The sequence below is a fragment of the Thamnophis sirtalis genome, unplaced genomic scaffold (assembly GCF_051295495.1).
Source record: "Thamnophis sirtalis isolate CommonGarterSnake01/CBP01778 unplaced genomic scaffold, rThaSir2_p1.2 scaffold_2, whole genome shotgun sequence".
Classification (NCBI taxonomy): domain Eukaryota; kingdom Metazoa; phylum Chordata; class Lepidosauria; order Squamata; family Natricidae; genus Thamnophis; species Thamnophis sirtalis.
Genome location: NW_028261382.1, coordinates 32,461,390 through 32,479,362, shown reverse-complemented (window position 1 = coordinate 32,479,362; position 17,973 = coordinate 32,461,390). Strand labels below are relative to the sequence as shown.

Here is a 17,973-nt window from a genome sequence, read left to right as displayed (position 1 = left end):
AAGGCGGAAGCGAGGAGCTGTCCCTTTCAGCACCTGAAAAAGCCCCGCACGTTTCTTCGCACTAACTACATTTCCCGGCAGTCTCCGCGGTGTTGGGGGGGGGCGGGAAAAGTCCTTCGCTTTTGCTCCCAGACTGCTTTGCGACGGCCGCTTTCCTGCAAAGCGGGAGCCACGCGGGCGGCGCGCTTCCGCCGGACGGACTACATTTCCCGGCGCTCCCCGCGGCCTGAGGGAAAGGAGGGAGCCGTTGGTTTTTGTTTTTTTTTGTTCTTTGCAAGATGGCGGACGGGGTGCTGAGCGCCGGCGTGAACCTGGAGGCCTTCGCGCAGGCCATAGCCGCCATCCAGGCGCTGCGCTCCAGCGTGACGCGGGTGTTCGATTGCCTCAAGGAGGGCCGGCGGCACAAGGAGGCCGTGGAGGGCCGCGAGAAGGGCTTCGCCGCCAACTTCCAGGAGAGCCTCCACTCCGTCAGCCGGGACTTGGGGTGAGGGCGGGGCAAACGGGGGGCGGGGCGGGTGGAGGCCACGCCCCTTCTTTCCTCTGGTGCCCGGCTGGAGGGGCGTGGCCACGTAGGATAATCAGGGAAGGGAGGGCGTGGCTCGGCCTGTTTTCTCCTCAGGTAGTGGGACCACCTGGCCCATCATCCACCCCCATCCACTGGCAACGCATGGGATACATCTGGGACTTCCATGCTGCACTGCAGGGCAGGGCATGATGGTCCTCCTTTGGCGGTTGGAGGAGAGCAGGCTGGTCTGCCCTTCTGTAGAGCCTCCCCAGCCAGTCGCAGTGCAGGTAGTCCTCAACTTATGACCGCAATGGAAACCTGAAATACCCGTTACCCAACAAGAGGGTTGGCCATGTGAGCTTTGGCCTCGCTTTACGGCCTTTCTCTCCGCCATTGTTAAGTGAATCGCTGCTGTTGTTGCGTTAGTGACACGGACGTTAAGCGAATCTGGCTTCCCCATTGACTTTGCTTGTCGGAAGGTCGCAAAAGCGGATCGGGTGACCCCTGGGACGCTGCACACCGTCATAAAGATGAACCAGTTGCCAAGCGCCTGAATTTTAATTGCAGGGGATGCTGCAAAGTTTGCCTGTGCGAAAAATGGTTGTAAGTCACGTTTTTTCGGTGCCGTCGTAACTTCTAATGGCCACTAAATGAACGGTGGTAAGTCGAGGACTAGCTGTCTTGCGATTCCTGGTTGCATCTGTACGTAGGGCGATTCGAAAAGACTCCAGAGACCAAGAAACTCTGGAGGCAAACAGAACATATCAAAAGTAACATAGCGACTTGCAGAAATAACAATAAAAGTGAAATAACAATAAAATAAAACATTCTGTGTTATGATAAGGAAATAAAGGAAGCAAAAACGGAGAAAATGCAACTAAAGTAGCCAATGCAGAGGCAGGAAATAAAATAGGAAAAAAAGGCTTTGAGGTAGCAATAAACAATAAAAATTAAGAGGTATGAATGGAAGGTTGGATGGATGGACAACTGTATCTTATCTTCTATCTATCAACTCTTCTATCTTCTGTCCATCAACTCTTCTATCTTCTATCCAACTCTTCTATCCATCAACTCTTCTATCTTCTATCCAACTCTTCTACCTTCTATCCATCAACTCTTCTATTTTCTATCCAACTCTTCTATCCATCAACTCTTCTACCTTCTATCCATCAATTCTTCTATCTTCTATCCAACTCTTCTATCCATCAACTCTTCTACCTTCTATCCATCAACTCTTCTATTTTCTATCCAACTCTTCTATCCATCAACTCTTCTACCTTCTATCCATCAATTCTTCTATCTTCTATCCAACTCTTCTATCCATCAACTCTTCTACCTTCTATCCATCAACTCTTCTAGTATCCAACTCTTCTATCCATCAACTCTTCTATCTTCTATCCATCCACTAACTCCCAGCAACCTTGTAGTTTGAGATGGATGGATGGATGGATGACCAGCTTCCAATAAACAAAGTCAGTGGGGAAGCCAGATTTGTTTAATGACCACATTAACAACAGGCATTCGCTTAACAACTGTGGCAAAAGCAATTGTAAAATTGGATGTGACCTGTTGAATAACTGCCGTTCCCCGTTGTAGTTGTAAGTGAAGGAATACTTGTAGTTTGGTCTTTCTGTTTGATTTTAGCCCCCTTGAACGTATGAAAGTGCACACCAATTGTTTATTGCTGAGTTACACCCCAGATGGATTTATGGAAACTGTGTGTGTGTGTGTGTGTGTGTCTGTCTGTCTGTCTGTGTGTGTGTGAAATGCTTTCTAACGCTGTTTTCCTCGCGATTTGGTTTTAGGGAGTTGGAACGCTTGAGTAACCTGGTGGGAAAACCATCCGAAAATCACCCCCTCCATAACAGCGGCCTCTTGAGTCTCGATCCTGTCCAGGATAAAACACCCCTTTATAGTCAACTGCTCCAGGCCTACAAATGGTCAAATAAGGTAAATCATGCGTGGCTTGATCCTTAAAAGTGTTAATGTTAATTCTCACTGACATTCAGCAAACTGAAGGATATTTTGCCGTTGGCATTACTACAGGGAAGAGAACGGAAAGGGGAAAAGGTCCTTTGAGTAATGTGTATGCCTGTTCTACTTTTATTTAATGACCTTTTGACTGTTTATATGTACAGTACAAAGGGATGTGGTGATCAGAAAGGTTGGCGGTTCGAATCCCTAGCGCTGTGTAACGGGTTGAGCTCCCGTGACTTGTCCCAGCTTCTGCCAACCTAGCAGTTTGAAAGCAGGTAAAAAATGCAAGTAGAAAAATAGGGACCATTTTGGTGGGAAGGGAACAGCGTTCTGTGCGCCTTCGGCGTTGAGTCATGCCAGCCACATGACCATGGAGACGTCTTCGGACAGCGCTGGCTCTTCGGCTTTGCAAATGGAGATGAGCACTGCCTCCTAGAGTCGGGAACGACTAGCACATGGTAATCTTTACCTTTACCTTACAGATGGTCCTTGACATACGAGCATTCTCTCAGTAACCGTTCGGAGTTACGATGGGGATGAAAACATGGGGAGGTTATCATTAGTCCTCGGAGATCTGACCGTCCCAGCACCTCTGCGGTCATGTCATCGTGGGGCTTGGCAATGTGATCACTGTTTGTGACTGTTTCCTGCTGGCTTCCCCAACATCTGTCATTGGGGAAGCCATGGGGAATGTTGCTGGGATAAGTTTGTCCCACATGTGTATCCTTCTCCAGGCACTTGGTGGATATGCTGTGCAGGTCACTCACGCCCCTCCACTCATGCAATCCGACCTACACACTCCTTTACCCACTCCCCAAACTCTCATGTCCCTCCTGCCTCTGCTGCACCCCAACCTGCAAAACTACACCCCCTCCCCGATCTGTATCCTTGCATACTGTCCATGATGCCCCCCCCCATCTCTCATGCTTTTCCTTCCAGCAGAGGTTGGTTGTGACGAGATGATTTGCTGGGTAGGATGGGATTAATTTGGAATTGCTTCCAAATTAATCCTTCCTTTCTTGCTTCTCAAATTTGAAAGGGAGAAGGGTTGCGACAGCCAAGCTGAGAGTTATTGTATATAAACAGGGAACAGGCCCCACTCACTAGCCCTGATGATGCTACTGTTCTGACCCCTTTCCCAAAAAGCAGGAGGCAGAGTCCTGGTCCCGACAAAACCCCTTTTATTAAACAAATGTGAATTCCTCTCATTCACATTCGGCAAACAGTCTTTCAAAGGAGTATTTATGACTACAGACCTCATCTAGCTTGGAAAGCTGCCATGTAAATATTTTCCCAAATGAGGTGCTGTGCAAGGAAAGGCTGAGCACAGAGTCTCTGAGATTCACGGACAGATCTTCACACTCCTGAAACGAATCTAACGACCAAAGGAATGAATTGTTTCCTGCAAAGGCACCCTCCCCTTTCGCTCCTCTTTTATTCCCTCTGGGAGGGGCTGTCCACCATCCACCTGTGGCTTTCTTAGCTGTTCTTTCCTGATTTCTTAGCTGTTCTTTTAGTCTGGCCGCTCTGCGCATGCGCACACTGGGAACAGGCTCCAGCTGTTCTTCTGCCCCACTGATGTCTGACTCAGACGCCCCTGGCCCCTTCTCTGCCTCTGACACAGAACCCTCATCCGAGCCTTCCCCACACTCCAGGACTGGCCCATCTTCCTCCCCAACCTCCTCACTGTCCGACTCTGCTGGCGGGCCACAACAGTTACTTAGATGGGTCATGAAATGTCTCCGCAACCTTCTTGTAGCCAGTGTGTCAATAAACCAAAGTCAAACTAAACGGCGAGTCCCTTTGAAACCTAACCTTGACCCAGGAGACTTAAGCGTGGTTTACTTTTATTTTAAATATAAACTTTGGGATCTGGCTACGGTTTGAGAACTCCCTCTTCGCTGTTCTCTGAAAACCTGGGATTCGAACGTCCCCTCCTCGGAGGGCTTTGGGCTTCTTTTGGCTGGGTCTACAATGCAGCGACATGATGCAGCACTTTCGAGCGGCTCGCGAGGTTGCGTCGCTGGGCGGTAGCCTCAGCAGCTGTTTTAAATAAGAGCATCTGGAATAATTCAGCAAGCCTCTTTCACACACACACACACACACTCTCTCTCTCTCTCTCTCGTTTGGCCCTGCCTGTGAAGAGCCCGTTTGATGGAATGGAGAGCGGCGAAGTGCTTTCTGTGTTTAATTTTTAATTCCTGAATCCTTTGCGGACGGCTTGTTGTATTTTTGATGAGCTGAGGCAAGGCATTTTTAGCGCCTCCAGACTGGGCCGATCTTCCGTTAACGATTGTATTTTTAAACACACGGCTGAGATCAGGTGGGGGTGGGGGGAGTGGGTAGAAAGGCCAACATGAAAGTGAGGGTGTTATTCTCTCAAGATCTAATAATTTGCCCCGGGAGGCGTCTGTCGGATGGTTTTTGATATGTTGATATCGTCATTGAACAGATGAGGGGTTGCAAGCCGAAGCGCTATGCCTGTCTGTCTGTCTGTCTATTTATCTATATCTATCTGTCTGTCTGTCTGTCTGTCTATCCTGGTTCTGTTTGCTAAGTTTTTGATAGGCGAGGAATTTGGAATTTGCAGCAAAAGCAAAAAAAAATAAAAATGAATAAAAATCATGGAGCAACGTTGGCGCAGTGGTTAGAGTGCAGTACTGCAGGCTACTTCTGCTGGCTGCCAGACGCCTGCAATTTGGCAGTTTGAATCTCACCAGGCTCAAAGTTGACTCAGCCTTCCATCCTTCTGAGGTTGGTAAAACGAGGATTCAGATTGTTGGGGGGGCAAGAGGCTGACTCTGCAAACTGCTTACAGAGGGCTGTAAAAGCATTGTGAAGCGGTAGGTAATTCTAAGTGCTATTGTTATTGTCCTTCCTAACCCCCTTAATTCCTTCCTTCCTTCCTTCCTTCCTTCCTTCCTTCCTTCCTTCCTTCCTTCCTTCCTTCCTTCCTTTCCTTCCTTCCATCCCATCCATGGTATGCAGTGATTAGAATGTGCCGAAGTGGCCCAGTGGCTAGAGTGCAGTACTGCAGGCTACTTCAGCTGACTGCAAGCTGAGTTCAGCAGTTCGAATCTCCCCAGGCTCAAGGTTGACTCAGCCTTCCGTCCTTCTGAGGTGGGTCAGATGAGGACCCAGATTGTTGGGGGCCAAGAGGCTGACTCTGTGAACTGCTTAGAGAGGGTTGTAAAAGCACTGTGAAACGGTATGTAAGTCTTAAGTGTTAGTGCTATCCTTCCCTTCCCTTCCTGTTAGAATGCAGTATTGCAGGCTAACTCTGCCCACTGCCAGCATTTCGAATCTCACCAGAGGCTCATGGTTGACTTTGGCCTTCCATCCTTCCGAGGTGGGTAAAACGAGGACCTAGATTGTTGGGGGCAAAAGGCTGACTCTCTAAATGGAAATGTCTCACTTAACAAAAAGAAATTTGTGGGCTCAATTGTGGTTGTGAAGTTGAGGGCTACCTGAAATGCTGCTTTCTGCACCCCACTACTTTCTAAAGAGTTTTAAGCCGAAGTCCCGTCCCTCCCCTGAATTTTAAGATGTAAAAGAACGCAGATTCCTTTTTGAATTCCGAACAGGCTGTTTCTAAATGCCAGGCCCAGAGAAGCCAGGCTCTCTCTAACTTCTAATTTAAGCCATAAATTAGCATGGTGGGTAACGCATGGATTTTAAACCTGCCAATGCGCCTTCAATTTATATTTTCCCTGAAGCAACATATCCTGTTATTTGGGTTTCTCTGAAAGGCTGGGTAGACTCATAATAACAGATTCAGAGACTCTAAAGGTTGGGGTGGGTGGGGGATTTTTCTTTTCTATAGAAAATTGCGTTTATGAGGGGGTCCTTGGTGCTCTCCGAGCTTGGTTGTTTTCCTGCAGACGTTTCATTACCCAACTAAGTAACATCATCAGTGCTAGAAGGGAATGGGGTTTGTGAGAGGAGGAGGAGGAGGAGGAGGAGGAGGAGGAGGAGGAGGAGGAGGAGGAGGAGGAGGAGGAGGAGGAGGAGATTGCGGAGTCCCTGGTGCTCTCTGAGCTTGCTTGTTTTCCTGCAGACGTTTCATTACCCAAACTAGGTAACATCATCAGTGCTAGAAGGGTGTTGGGCTTAGAGGAGGAGAACATGGAAGAGAAGGGGAAAATGGAAGAGGTGAAGGTGATGGAGGAAGGAGGAGGAAAAGAAGAAAGGAGAAGGAAGAATGTAGGAGAAAAGGAGGAAGAGAAGGATGGGGAAGGAGGAGAAGGGGAAGGGAAGATAGGAGAAGGAGGAGGAGGGTTATGGGCTCCTTGGTGCTCTCTGAGCTTGTTTGTTTTCCTGCAAACGTTTCATGACCCAACTAGGTAACATCATCAGTGTTAGAAGGGACTGAGTTTGTGGAGAGGAGGAGGAGGACTATGGGGTTCTTGGTGCCCTCTGAGCTTGTTTTTTTTCTTGGAGATGTTTCATGACCCAACTAGGTAACATCATCAGTTCTAGTGGGGAGTGCCGTTTGCAGTCAGTTTATATTCTGGTGTCTTTCCCTGTCTGGGTTGGTCGGGGCGCTGAAAGTTTCTTCCGTCGGGCTGTTTACTAACGGCTCAGTTTCTTGATTCGGGTGTGATTGACTTGATGGTTGATCTGATGTGAACCTCGGAATTCATCTATGCTTGATCTGGAGTCTTTCTGGCTGGGCGATTGTCTCTTTTGGATGATCTGTAGATGTCTACATCTGTAGATGTCTGTCTCTGTGTCCGTTGACGGCGGATTTGTCTGAGTGCCAGAATTGCATTCTGGGGACTTGGCCTGGTCTAGGATGGCCACATTTCCCCCAATTGAAACTGTGGTTAAATCTGTCTCTATCTTGTAAATCTATATGCAATTCTGTGTATTCCCACGCAAGCCCCCCCCCCCTGCAATCCCCCCCCCCCCAAAAGGACAAGGCAGCCTCGTCTCCCGGGACTTCTCCATTGTCAAGCCATCTATTGTGAGGAAATCCACCCGAATTGACTTCTTTGTTATTAAAACCCATTATTTCCCACCTAGCCTTCAAAAATGTACAGCTTGGGTTGATTTAAATTGGGTGGGTTTCCGTCCTAAGGAGGTTTGAGGATGGGTAGAGGCAGTCCTTGACTTACGACCAAAGCTGAGACCTGAATTTTCATTGTTAAGAAAGGTGGAAAGGAACCCTGCCCGATGTTATGACCTTTCCTCGCCATGGTCGTTAAGCACATTGCCTCAGTTGTTAAGGGAGTTGCGTGGTCATTAAGTGAATCGGACTTCCCCCGTTGACTTTGCTTGTCGGAAGCTGGCTGGGACAGTCGCAGTCATGACCCTGGGGGTGCTGTGATGGTCGTAAGTGTGAGGACTGGTCATAAAGTTACTTTTTTCAACACCGCCATAAGCTTGAACAGTCTCCCAACGGGTGGTTGTAAGTCAAGGGTGACTGTTGACTTAACAACGGTTTGTTTAGTGACCGTTCAAAGTGACAACAGCATTGAAAAGTGTGGTTTATGACCAGTCCTCACACTTGCGACCGTCATAGCAACCTCACGGCCACGTGATCAAAATTCAGGCACTTGGCAACCAGTTCATATTTATGACGGGGTCACGTAGTCCCCGACGAGCAAAGTCCACGGGGGAAGTCAGATTCACTTAACAACGGTGTTCCTAACTTGACAACGGCAGGGATTTGCTTAACAACTCTGGCCAGGGAGGTCATTAAACGGGGCAAAGTTCACTCAGCAACGGAAATTTGCAGCTCAATTTTGGCGGAGAATCTAGGACTACCCGGATTAGCTTCGCGGGAATTCCCCCCTGCTAGAAAAGTTCTCAGCTGCCTAAGTGTGGTTTTAAAATGGGACGAGGGGGAGAGAGAAACTTGGTGGGATGAACATCCCGTTTTGGGACCCGTCGCTAAGGCAGGAAAACGCCCGAGGGTGTGCTGTCTTCTTTTTTAATCTCTTTCCCCGTGTTTCGGCACTCGTAGCTGCCGGCTGTGCCAGCCATGACGTTCCCGTGGATTTCAACGAAGGCCATAACGATTCCATCGGCTCGCCGATCAAGGCGAAAGCCGGCTAATAGGAAGTGAATAGGTAAGAGAGCTTTGCAGGGACACAAACAACCCCCCCCTCTCCTCGGGAGCCTTGCGGTATCTGCCGTTTTTTCCAAAATGGATCCATCACCCCGCTGAGTTCAAATTGGTTGTGACTGGCAGATGGAACAAGGAGTCCTCCTTCTCGGCTGCTAAATGAGGAAGGGAATTGACCCAACGGTTTCATCGCTCCCAGTCAGCGGAATCCCCCCCCCCCCAATTCCTAGGTGACTTTGCACAAAAGAAGGGAAGCGGCTTTGTGGCGGCTTCGGGAAGGGGGGGAGGCTCGGCGGCAGATGGGGCATTCTCACACTTACCTGCAGACGCCAATAGTCAGGTTACCCCTGAAGTCCTTCGATAGCGGCACAAAGAGGTTGTCTCGTCAGATGAAAAGGAGGCCTAAGGGTGACTTCATTATAGCAGCGTTCCAAATTTGTGCCTAAGGCTGGACTAGAACTCTTTCTCCCTGCAATTGTCCCAAAGTCACCCAGCTGGCCTAAATAGGAACCGGTTTTTGATCTATAGATCTAAATACGGGCCAGTTTCACCCCCCCCGATGACGTGTCCTTGAGGATGCTGCAACGGTCGTACGTGTGAAAAAATGGACACCGATCCCCTCCCCCAGGTGCTGTTGTAACTTTGAATGGTCACTAATCGAACTCTTGCACTTTGAGGACTATCTGTATCCATGCAAAAGGTGATGTAGCAAAACCACTACTTCAGTGGAACAGACGTTGCCTCCAGAAGTTGTGAATGCTCCAACACTGGACGTTTTTAAGAAGATGCTGGATAACCATTTGTCTGAAGTGGTGTAGGGCTTTCTGCCTAAGCAGGAGGACCTCCAAGGTCCCTTCCAACTCTGTTCCTTCTACTCTACTCTACTCTACTCTACTCTACTCTACTCTACTCTACTCTACTCTACTCTACTCTATTCTATTCCACTCCTATTCTACTCCTACTCCTACTCTACTCTACTCCTATTCTACTCTACTCCTATTCTATTCTATTCCATTCTATTCTATTCCACTCCACTCCACTCCTCACTACTCTGTTCCTCTCTACTCTACTATACTCTATTCCTCTCTACTCTACTCTACTCTATTCCTCTCTACTCTGTTCCTCTCTACTCTATTCCTCTCTACTCTACTCTACTCCTCTCTATTTTATTCTACTCTACTCTACGCTACTCTACTCTACTTCTATTCTATTCCACTCCACTCCACTCCACTCTACTCCTATTCTACTCTACTCTACTCTACTCTACTCTACTCTACTCTACTCTACTCTACTCTACTCTACTCTACTCTACTCTATTCTTCTCTACTCTGTTCCTCTCTACTCTCCTCTACTCTATTCCACTCTACCCTACCCTACCCTACCCTACCCTACTCTACTCTACTCTACTCTACTCTACTCTACTCTACTCTACTCTACTTCTGTTCCACTCCATTCCACTCTACTCTACTCTATTTCTGCATTTAAAGTCAGATTTCCAGATCCTTTTCAAGGGCCGGAAGTTGAATATCGTTCTTAAAACAGTAATTTGGATTTTATTGGAGAAGTTTCTCCGTAGCTGTTTTTTTTTAAAAAAAATAAAAATTACAGGGATCCAGCCTGCCACCCTTTCATGAACGCTCAAGTTATTTGATATGGTGCTGGCGACCAATGAATTTTCAAAATGTGTTTTGAAGTTTGTTTTTTCTGCCTTTTGGGGAATTTTTGAGTTTAGCTTTCCCTGTTTTCTTGAGAAAAGTTTGACTTTGGTAGTGACGAAATCCTCTTTCTTTGAGCGTTCACACACGTCGGCATATGGTGGCTCGAAAACACAACATAAACAGTGAGACACATCATTGTTTCAACAGCAGCCTGTTTATTTGCAAATATTTACGTTCCATGTTCATTAAATTGTGTGTGTTTGAGACTTTTGAGTAAGCAGTAGCCATCGCTACCTGCGCCAATTGTTCCTTCTTGCAGCAGGTGTGATTCCAAAAAAAAGAAAAAAAAAAGGGAGATTTTGTCTGTGTGTGTGTGTGTGTGTGTGTGTGATTTCTTTAGGAAGAAGCTCCTGGCCAGGCTGATCTTGCATTATGGGAATTATAGTCCCCAAAACTAGTGGTTGCAAAGTGGGGACAGTCTTTATGAATGTTGTTGTCGTTAGTTGCGAAGTTGTGTCCGACCCATGGACAATGTTCCTCCAGGCCTTCCTGTCCTCTACCATCCTCTGGAGTCCATTTAAAGTCACACCGGCTGCTCCATCCAGCCACCTCATTCTCTGTCGCCTCCTTCTTCTTTTCCCTCCATCATTCCCAGCATGAGGCTCTTCTCCAGGGAGTCCTTCCTTCTCATTAGTCTTTGAGTTTCCTCTTCAGGATCTGGCCTTCTAAAGAGCAGTCAGGGTTGATCTCCTCTAGGACTGACCGGTTGGATGGCCTTGCAGTCCAAGGGACTCAATGCAGGAGTCTTCTCCAGCACCAGAGTTCAAAGGCCTCCATTCTTTGGTGCTCAGCCTTCCTTATGGTCCAACCTTCACAGCCATCCCTTGCAACTGGGAAAACCACAGCCTTGACTAGACGCACTTGTGTTGGCAGGGTGATGTCTCTGCTTTTTAGGATGCTGCCTAGATTTGCAATAGCTTTCCTCCCTAGGAGCAAGCCTCTTTTAATTTCTTGGCTGCAGTCCTTGTCTGTGGTGATCTTGGGAGCCCAGGAAAATAAAATCTGTCACTTCCTCCATTTCTTCCCCCATCTATTTGCCAGGAATTGAGAGGGCTGGATACTATGATCTTAGTTTTCCTAATGTTGAGTTATGATTTTGATCCATTTTTGACCCTATGAATGCCATAGGGTCAAAAATCAAACACGTGGATGTATTAGAGCAATGTTTCTCAATCGTACCTTTAACTTCCTTTAAAGACAACAATCTTATCTTCAGCTTGACTTTCAGATGATCAACTCCCAGAATTCCCCAGCCAGTAGGAGAATTCTGGGAATTGAAGTCCGCCCCGCCCCTCTAAAGGACCGAAGGCTGAGAAATTAGAGATTCTCAAGCGATCTGCAAGAACTTTTAATCCTTTCTAACTCACTTTTATATGGGACGCGGTGGCTCAGTGTCTAAGATGCTCAGCTTGTAGATCAGGAAGGTTGGCAGTTCGGCGGTTCGAATCCCTAGTGCCGCATAACGGAATGAGCTCCCGTGACTTGTCCCAGCTTCTGCCAACCTAGCAGTTCGGAAGCATGTAAAAAATGCAAGTAGAAAAACAGGAACCACCTTTGGTGGGAAGGGAACAGCGTTCCGTGTGCCTTCGGTGTTGAGTCATGCCGGCCACATGACCACGGAGACGTCTTCGGACAGCGCTGGCTCTTTGGCTTTGAAAGGGAGATGTGCACCGCCCTCTAGAGTCGGGAACGACTAGCACATCTGTGCGAGGGGAACCTTCACCTTTTTACCTTTTTAACTCAATTTTTTTCTTACATTGACCCGCTTGCCAAACTTTATTCACAGGCAGGTTCATCCTCCTGCATTGTGTTGCTCGCGTTTCATTTGGACAGCCCAACAATTTGCCAGAAAAGAAAATACTGACAATAGACAAGGTTGCGAATCTTTGCAGCGCTTCAGAAGGTGGTTCTCACAACAGGATTGCCAGACAGAGAGAACCCACAACGTTTGAAATTCGTCTTTTCTTTTTTGGCGGGGGGGGGGGGGATTGTGGCTTTTATTCACCCCTGCCACAAACATTTCCTTAATTGAAGCACGAAGTTGACTCCAAGCAGGTAGATTTTTATGAAAGGGGGTAACCCACCGGGCCGTGGATAGTTAAAAAACTCACGCATTCACCAGTGGCATTCACCGAGTGCGTCAAGCTACTTAGACACAAAGCTTGGAGTTTTAACGACAATCACAGCCAATACAAAACTCTCTCCTTCCCCTCTGGGCTAGTTTGGGCATTAATGGCGCCCTACTGTTTCTCGTCGAAATTGGGCTTACGGGAGACCATTGTCCTCAACCGCAAACCGGCTAGGCCGAGCGGACTTCGCTTTCGCGGATAATCACCTTTGCCCGAGCCTGAACAAAAGCCTTCTGGGGGTTGCCACCTCGGCCCCGCGTCCGTGCACAAAAGAATGTCAGTCACCGCATTTTGACTTCTGCCCAGCGTGATTTGGCTTAATTTGAGCTGCTTTCTCCAGGGGGGCCCCTCCAGATTTCAGGGATTCAGCGCGTCGTCTTTTTTTTCCCCGCGGAGGGCGGCAAGGTGTTGGTCTCTTAAATCGTCACACTTTCGTTGCACCGGTCCAGCGTGGAGGAATGCAAAAACAAAGAAACAAACAGCAAAAAAGAGTCACACATTGGCAAGTGCTCAACTTTGCAGAAAGATGTCCGAATGTGACATCTTGAGAAAGCATAAATCCTAGTCCCCAAAACCCTCTTTTATTTATTCGGCTGTGAATTATGGTCATTCCCAGGCTGCAAGGCTTCACAAGCAGTCCGTGAAGATTCTGACAGATGTCTGCTCGAGTTGCCACAGCCTTTCAGGGGAATATTGATGAACACCCACCTTATCTCCCTGGGAATGTTGCCAGAAACCTAATTGCCAAAGGCAGAGCAAGGCCTGAGCAAGCACAGAGTCAAACAGAACTTTTCCAAGCTTGAACCGGCCAGATGAACTGATTGCTTCCTGCAAAAACTCAAGTCCCATTCGCTCCTCTTTTATGTCTTATGGGAGGGGCTAATCACCTCCGAGCCTTACTCCCAAGTCGACCCTGTTTTCGTAATTGTTCTTTCCTTCTGGCAGCTCTGCGCATGCACACACTGGGAACAGGCTCCCGCTGTTCTTCTGCCTCACTGATGTCAGGCTACGGTGGCATCAAATAACTACCAGATAGCAATAGCAATAGCAGTAGACTTATATACCACTTCATAGGGCTTTCAGCCCTCTCTAAGCGGTTTACAGAGAGTCAGCATATTGCCCCCAACAATCTGGGTCCTCATTTTACCCACCTCGGAAGGATGGAAGGCTGAGTCGACCCTGAGCCGGTGAGATTTGAACCGTTGAACTGCTGATCTAGCAGTAGCCTGCAGTGCTGCATTTAACCACTGCGCCACCTTGGCTCAGTCCAAGATGGCCTTGATCTCCTCTCTGCCTCCAACCCAGAAGCCAGACTTTATCTGGCTTGGAGAGCTGCCAGGCCGATATCTACAAAACTTGGCAAGGAGTCTCCGAGAGTCACAAACCAATGAAGTGAACTAATTGTCTCCTGCAAACTCCACTCCCCTTTCGCTCCTCTTTTATTTCCTCTGGGAGGGGCCATTCATTGTCCACCTGTGGCCTTCTTCCCAAGTTGACTCCTGTTCTTTAGCTGTTCCCTTCGTCTGGCCACTCTGCACATGCACACATTGGGAACAGGCTCCAGCTGTTCTTCTGCCTCACTGATGTCTGACTCTGAAGGCAGCTGATAACTGTCAGACGGCCCTGGCCCCCTCTCTGCCTCCGACACAGAGCCCTCATCCGAGCCTTCCCCAGACTCCAGGACTGGCCCATCTCCCTCCCCAACCTCCTCACTGTCCGACTCACAGACCACAACAGCTGCCCAGCTGTGGCAGAGAGAGGGTGTTTTTTTTCAAACTTGGCAGCTTTTAAGAACGCATGGATGAAATGGACGTTTGAACGACGGACGGATTTCATCTCCAACAGATCGGCCTGTTTTGAAAAATGGCGATGATTTTGGGATTGATCATTTTTTGCGGGGGTTGAGAAAGAGAAAAATCTGCATTTTGAGGGGGAAGGAAAAAAAATGCATTCTGGGCTTGAGTTTGCTAAACCTCATCTGTTTTGGTTTTCCAAGTCTTTCATTTTTGTTTTCCTTGCACTGAATGCGCGATTGAATTGCCATGTGTTAGACTATTTCAATTATCCCTTTCAAAGAGTAGCTTGCATTTTCTTGAGCAGGCTGCTGCTTTTCCCTTCTTCCAAAAATACATATTCATGGCTTAAAAGTTTTGGCTTTGAGGAGTCTTTAAAAGGAAAAAAAAAAGATTCTAAAATTAACAGGCGGTCGTCCTTCCCCGGTTGCGCCAAGCTTCAACTTGGCGGTCAGGTATTCTTAAAAGTTTTGAGAAACGGGAGAAATGAGCACATGGAACGGAAGAGGCCTATTTAGCAAAGTTTTGCAAACTTTGGGTCCAATAGGGGTCGTTTTGGGTTTTTTGCTAGGCTAGCAGATCGGAGTGATAACACTTCAATGTTTAACGACTGTAATGGAGCCCAAAACCTCCGTTGCGAAGCGAATCAGTTGTTAAGTGGGTTTGTGTTGTGGCGTGCCAGCAGCAGATTCGGACAGTGAGGAGGTTGGGGAGGAAGATGGGCCAGTCCTGGAGTCTGGGGAAGGCTCGGATGAGGGCTCTGTGTCGGAGGCAGAGAGGAGGCCAGGGCCATCTGACAGTTAACAACTGCCTTTGGAGTCAGACATCAGTAAGGCAGAAGAACAGCTGGAGCCTGTTCCCAGTGTGTGCATGTGCAGAGTTGCCAGATGAAGAGAACAGCTAAAGAACAGGGGTCGACTTGGGAGTAAGGCCACAGGCGGACGATGAATGGTCCCTCCTAGAGGAAATAGCAGAGGAGTGAAAGGGGAGTGGAGTTTGCAGGAGGCAATTAGTTCGTGACTCGGAGACTCCTTGCCATGTTTTGCAGATCTCGGCCTGGCAGCTCTCCAAGCCAGATAAGGTCTGTGACCATAAATCCTCCCTTGAAAGATTTTTCTGGATGTGAATGAGCAGAATCCACAGTCAATTAATAAAAGGGGTTTTTGTCAGGACCAGGAGTTTGCTTTATGCTCTTGAGAAGCCTCGGTCAGAACACTTTGTCCCCATTTTACGACTTTTCTGGCCACAGTTGTTAATTGAATCACTGCAGTTGTTCGGTTGTGAAGTGAATCTGGCTTTCTCCATTGACTTTGCTTGTCAGAAGGTCACTAAAGGGGACTGGCGTGACCTCCGGGACACTGCAACCGTCATAAAGAGGAGTCAGTTGCCAAGCGTCCCGATTCTGATCCTGCGATCAACTCAACTTACAACAACTCACTGAATGACTGTCCAAAGTTGCAGCGGCACCGAAAAAAAAAGCGACTTATGGCTGTTTTTCACACTTAATGACCGTTGCAACATCCCCACAGTCACGTGATTTGCATTCGGATGCCAAGTCCACGGGGAAGCAGGATTTACTTAACAACCGTAAAGGCTGTGGTGATTCCCTTAACAACGGTGGCAAGAAAAGTCGTAAAAAAGGGGCAAAACTCGACAAATTTCTCATGTAGCAACATAGCTCCATTGTGGTCGTACGTTGAGGACTACCTGCGCATGGGAGTATTAAAAAAAAACGATCTTTTTAAAGTGGGGGGAAAAAACCTTAAAGCTGTGCTTATTGATTCTTTAATGCCCTGGCTTGCCAGCTCAGCGAAAATGAGATCAAAGATGAGCCGATAGCCCGCAGAGTTGATCCTTCCTGATCACCTGTTCTCTTCGTGCTTCCGCGGCTTTTATAGCCAAAATGGCAGATGTACAAGAAAGACCTCGACCTGTGACCACGAGGGAGCCTCAGGTTTCTGTTGCTAACCGTCACAAATGGCGGCCCTTGTTGCCAAACTCAACCGAGGTTGCAACTTTTGAGGGTTAGCTGCAAGTAAGACTCCTTCCTTCTCCTGTTTTCCTTTCTAACAACAACACCTTGTGGTGCGTTGGGCTGAGAAGAGAGACTGACCAAGGTGACTCAGCTGGCGTCCATGCCTAAGACGGAACTGGAATTCCCAATCTCCTGGTGATTGGCCCATAAAAAGCCAGCTTTTTATGGTTGAAGTGGGATTAGAACTCCCAGTCTCCTGGGGATTGATCCAAACTCATCCAACCAGTTTTTTATGCCTAAAGTGGGACTAGAACTTGCCATTTCCTGGTGGATTGACCCAAAGTCACCCAGTCGGCTTTCATACCTAAACTGGAACTGGAAGCCCCAATCTCCTAGTGATTGGCCCAAAGTCACCCAGCCATTTTCCATGCGCAAATTGGGACTAGAACTCACCATCCTCCTGGTGGATTGACCCAAGGTCACCCAGTTGGCTTTCATGCCTAAGCCAGAACTAGAACTCCCAATCTCCTGGTGATTGGCCCAAAGTCTCACAGGCATCTTTCATGCTTAAAGTGGGGCTACAACTCCCAATCTCTTGGTGGTTGGCCCAAAGTCACCCAGCCATCTTTCATGCGTACATTGGGACTAGAACTCACCATCCTCCTGGTGATTCACCCAAAGTCACCCAGTCCGCTTTCATGCCTAAACCAGAACTAGAACTCCCAATCTCCTGGTGATTGCTCCAAAGTCACCCAGCTTTCCTGCCTTAAGGCGAGACTAGAACTCCCCATTCTCCTGGTTTCTAAGTCAGTACCTTCACCACAAGGCCAAAGTGGCTAAAATCAATTTCCTCTACAAAGCGGGGCTATAAAATTTCGTAGTCGGTAGAGAGTGTAAGCTGTTAATGGGCTTCCTTGATTCCCCCTTTTAAGGCTGACCGTTAACAATAAAAATGCCAAATACTGTAAAAGGTTTTTTTTCTTTAAAAAAAAAAGTTTAAAACGTTACTTGACATTTTATGGCGCTTGACAGCTTATTTTTCAGCCACCTAATTCCGTTACAAGTGGCCGCCGTTCCTTCGTAAAAGGGTAGAAGTTTTTTTCAATACGGAAACGTTGACATTAAGAGGGATTTTGCTTTCTTTATTTGGTTGGCCTTGTCGTGCACGAAATAAACCGCCGTCGTTTTTACAAAGCAGTTCCACCCCCCCCCCGCCCTCCCCCATAAAATTCACTTTGTTTCCCTTGATAGCTAATAGTTACCTCTTTCTCCCGCTGCAAATGCAATTTTGAGTCTTAGGGCTGTTCGTTTTAAAACGCCCCCCTTACCCTGCGCGTTTTCCAAATGGATGTTATTTAAAGTCACCAAAAGCTGTTGCCATATTAAGATTGCTAAGCTGTCTGGTGCGTTTGAGGGTGTGACTTTTCACACTTTTCAAGGGAACCTGGTTGGGTTCAGTTTCAAAAGCCGAACGTTGATCGTGGCCCACGAGAGACAATGGTGAATTCTGCCGTAGGTTTGATGGATGGAAGAGTTACAGATTTGCCTCGAGTTATGACCACATTGTGACCAACATTTCCATCGCTAAGCCAAGGCAGTTGTTCGAGTCCCTAGCCCCGCAAAATGGAGTGAGCTCCCGTGACTTGTCCCAGCTTCTGCCAACCTAGCATTCTGAAAACATGTAAAAAATGCGAGTAGACAAATAGGGGCCACCTTTGATGGGAAGGGAACAGCGTTCAATGTGCCTTCGGGCGTTGAGTCATGCCGGCCACATGACCACGGAGACGTCTTTGGACAGCGCTGGCT

General features: G+C 47.9%; 1 protein-coding gene across 1 annotated transcript; it reads left to right on the top strand.

Moving 5' to 3' along the window:
- The first annotated feature begins 272 nt into the window (after positions 1-272).
- On the top strand, positions 273-2,997 carry LOC106555506 (mediator of RNA polymerase II transcription subunit 27). Its single transcript, XM_014074374.2, has 3 exons — positions 273-484; positions 2,311-2,455; positions 2,965-2,997. Exons 1-3 carry the CDS (start codon positions 279-281, stop codon positions 2,995-2,997), a joined length of 384 nt encoding a protein of 127 aa, XP_013929849.2. The 5' UTR covers positions 273-278.
- The last annotated feature ends 14,976 nt before the right edge of the window (positions 2,998-17,973 follow it).

What these genes read in the sequence shown, in the direction of transcription:
- LOC106555506 (XM_014074374.2), top strand. Translation starts at nt 279, where the DNA reads ATGGCGGACGGGGTGCTGAGCGCCGGCGTGAACCTGGAGGCCTTCGCG. An exon ending in TCCGTCAGCCGGGACTTGGG is followed by an intron (nt 485 to 2,310) that starts GTGAGGGCGGGG and finishes ATTTGGTTTTAG; the next exon opens with GGAGTTGGAACGCTTGAGTA. An exon ending in CCTACAAATGGTCAAATAAG is followed by an intron (nt 2,456 to 2,964) that starts GTAAATCATGCG and finishes TTTACCTTACAG; the next exon opens with ATGGTCCTTGACATACGAGC.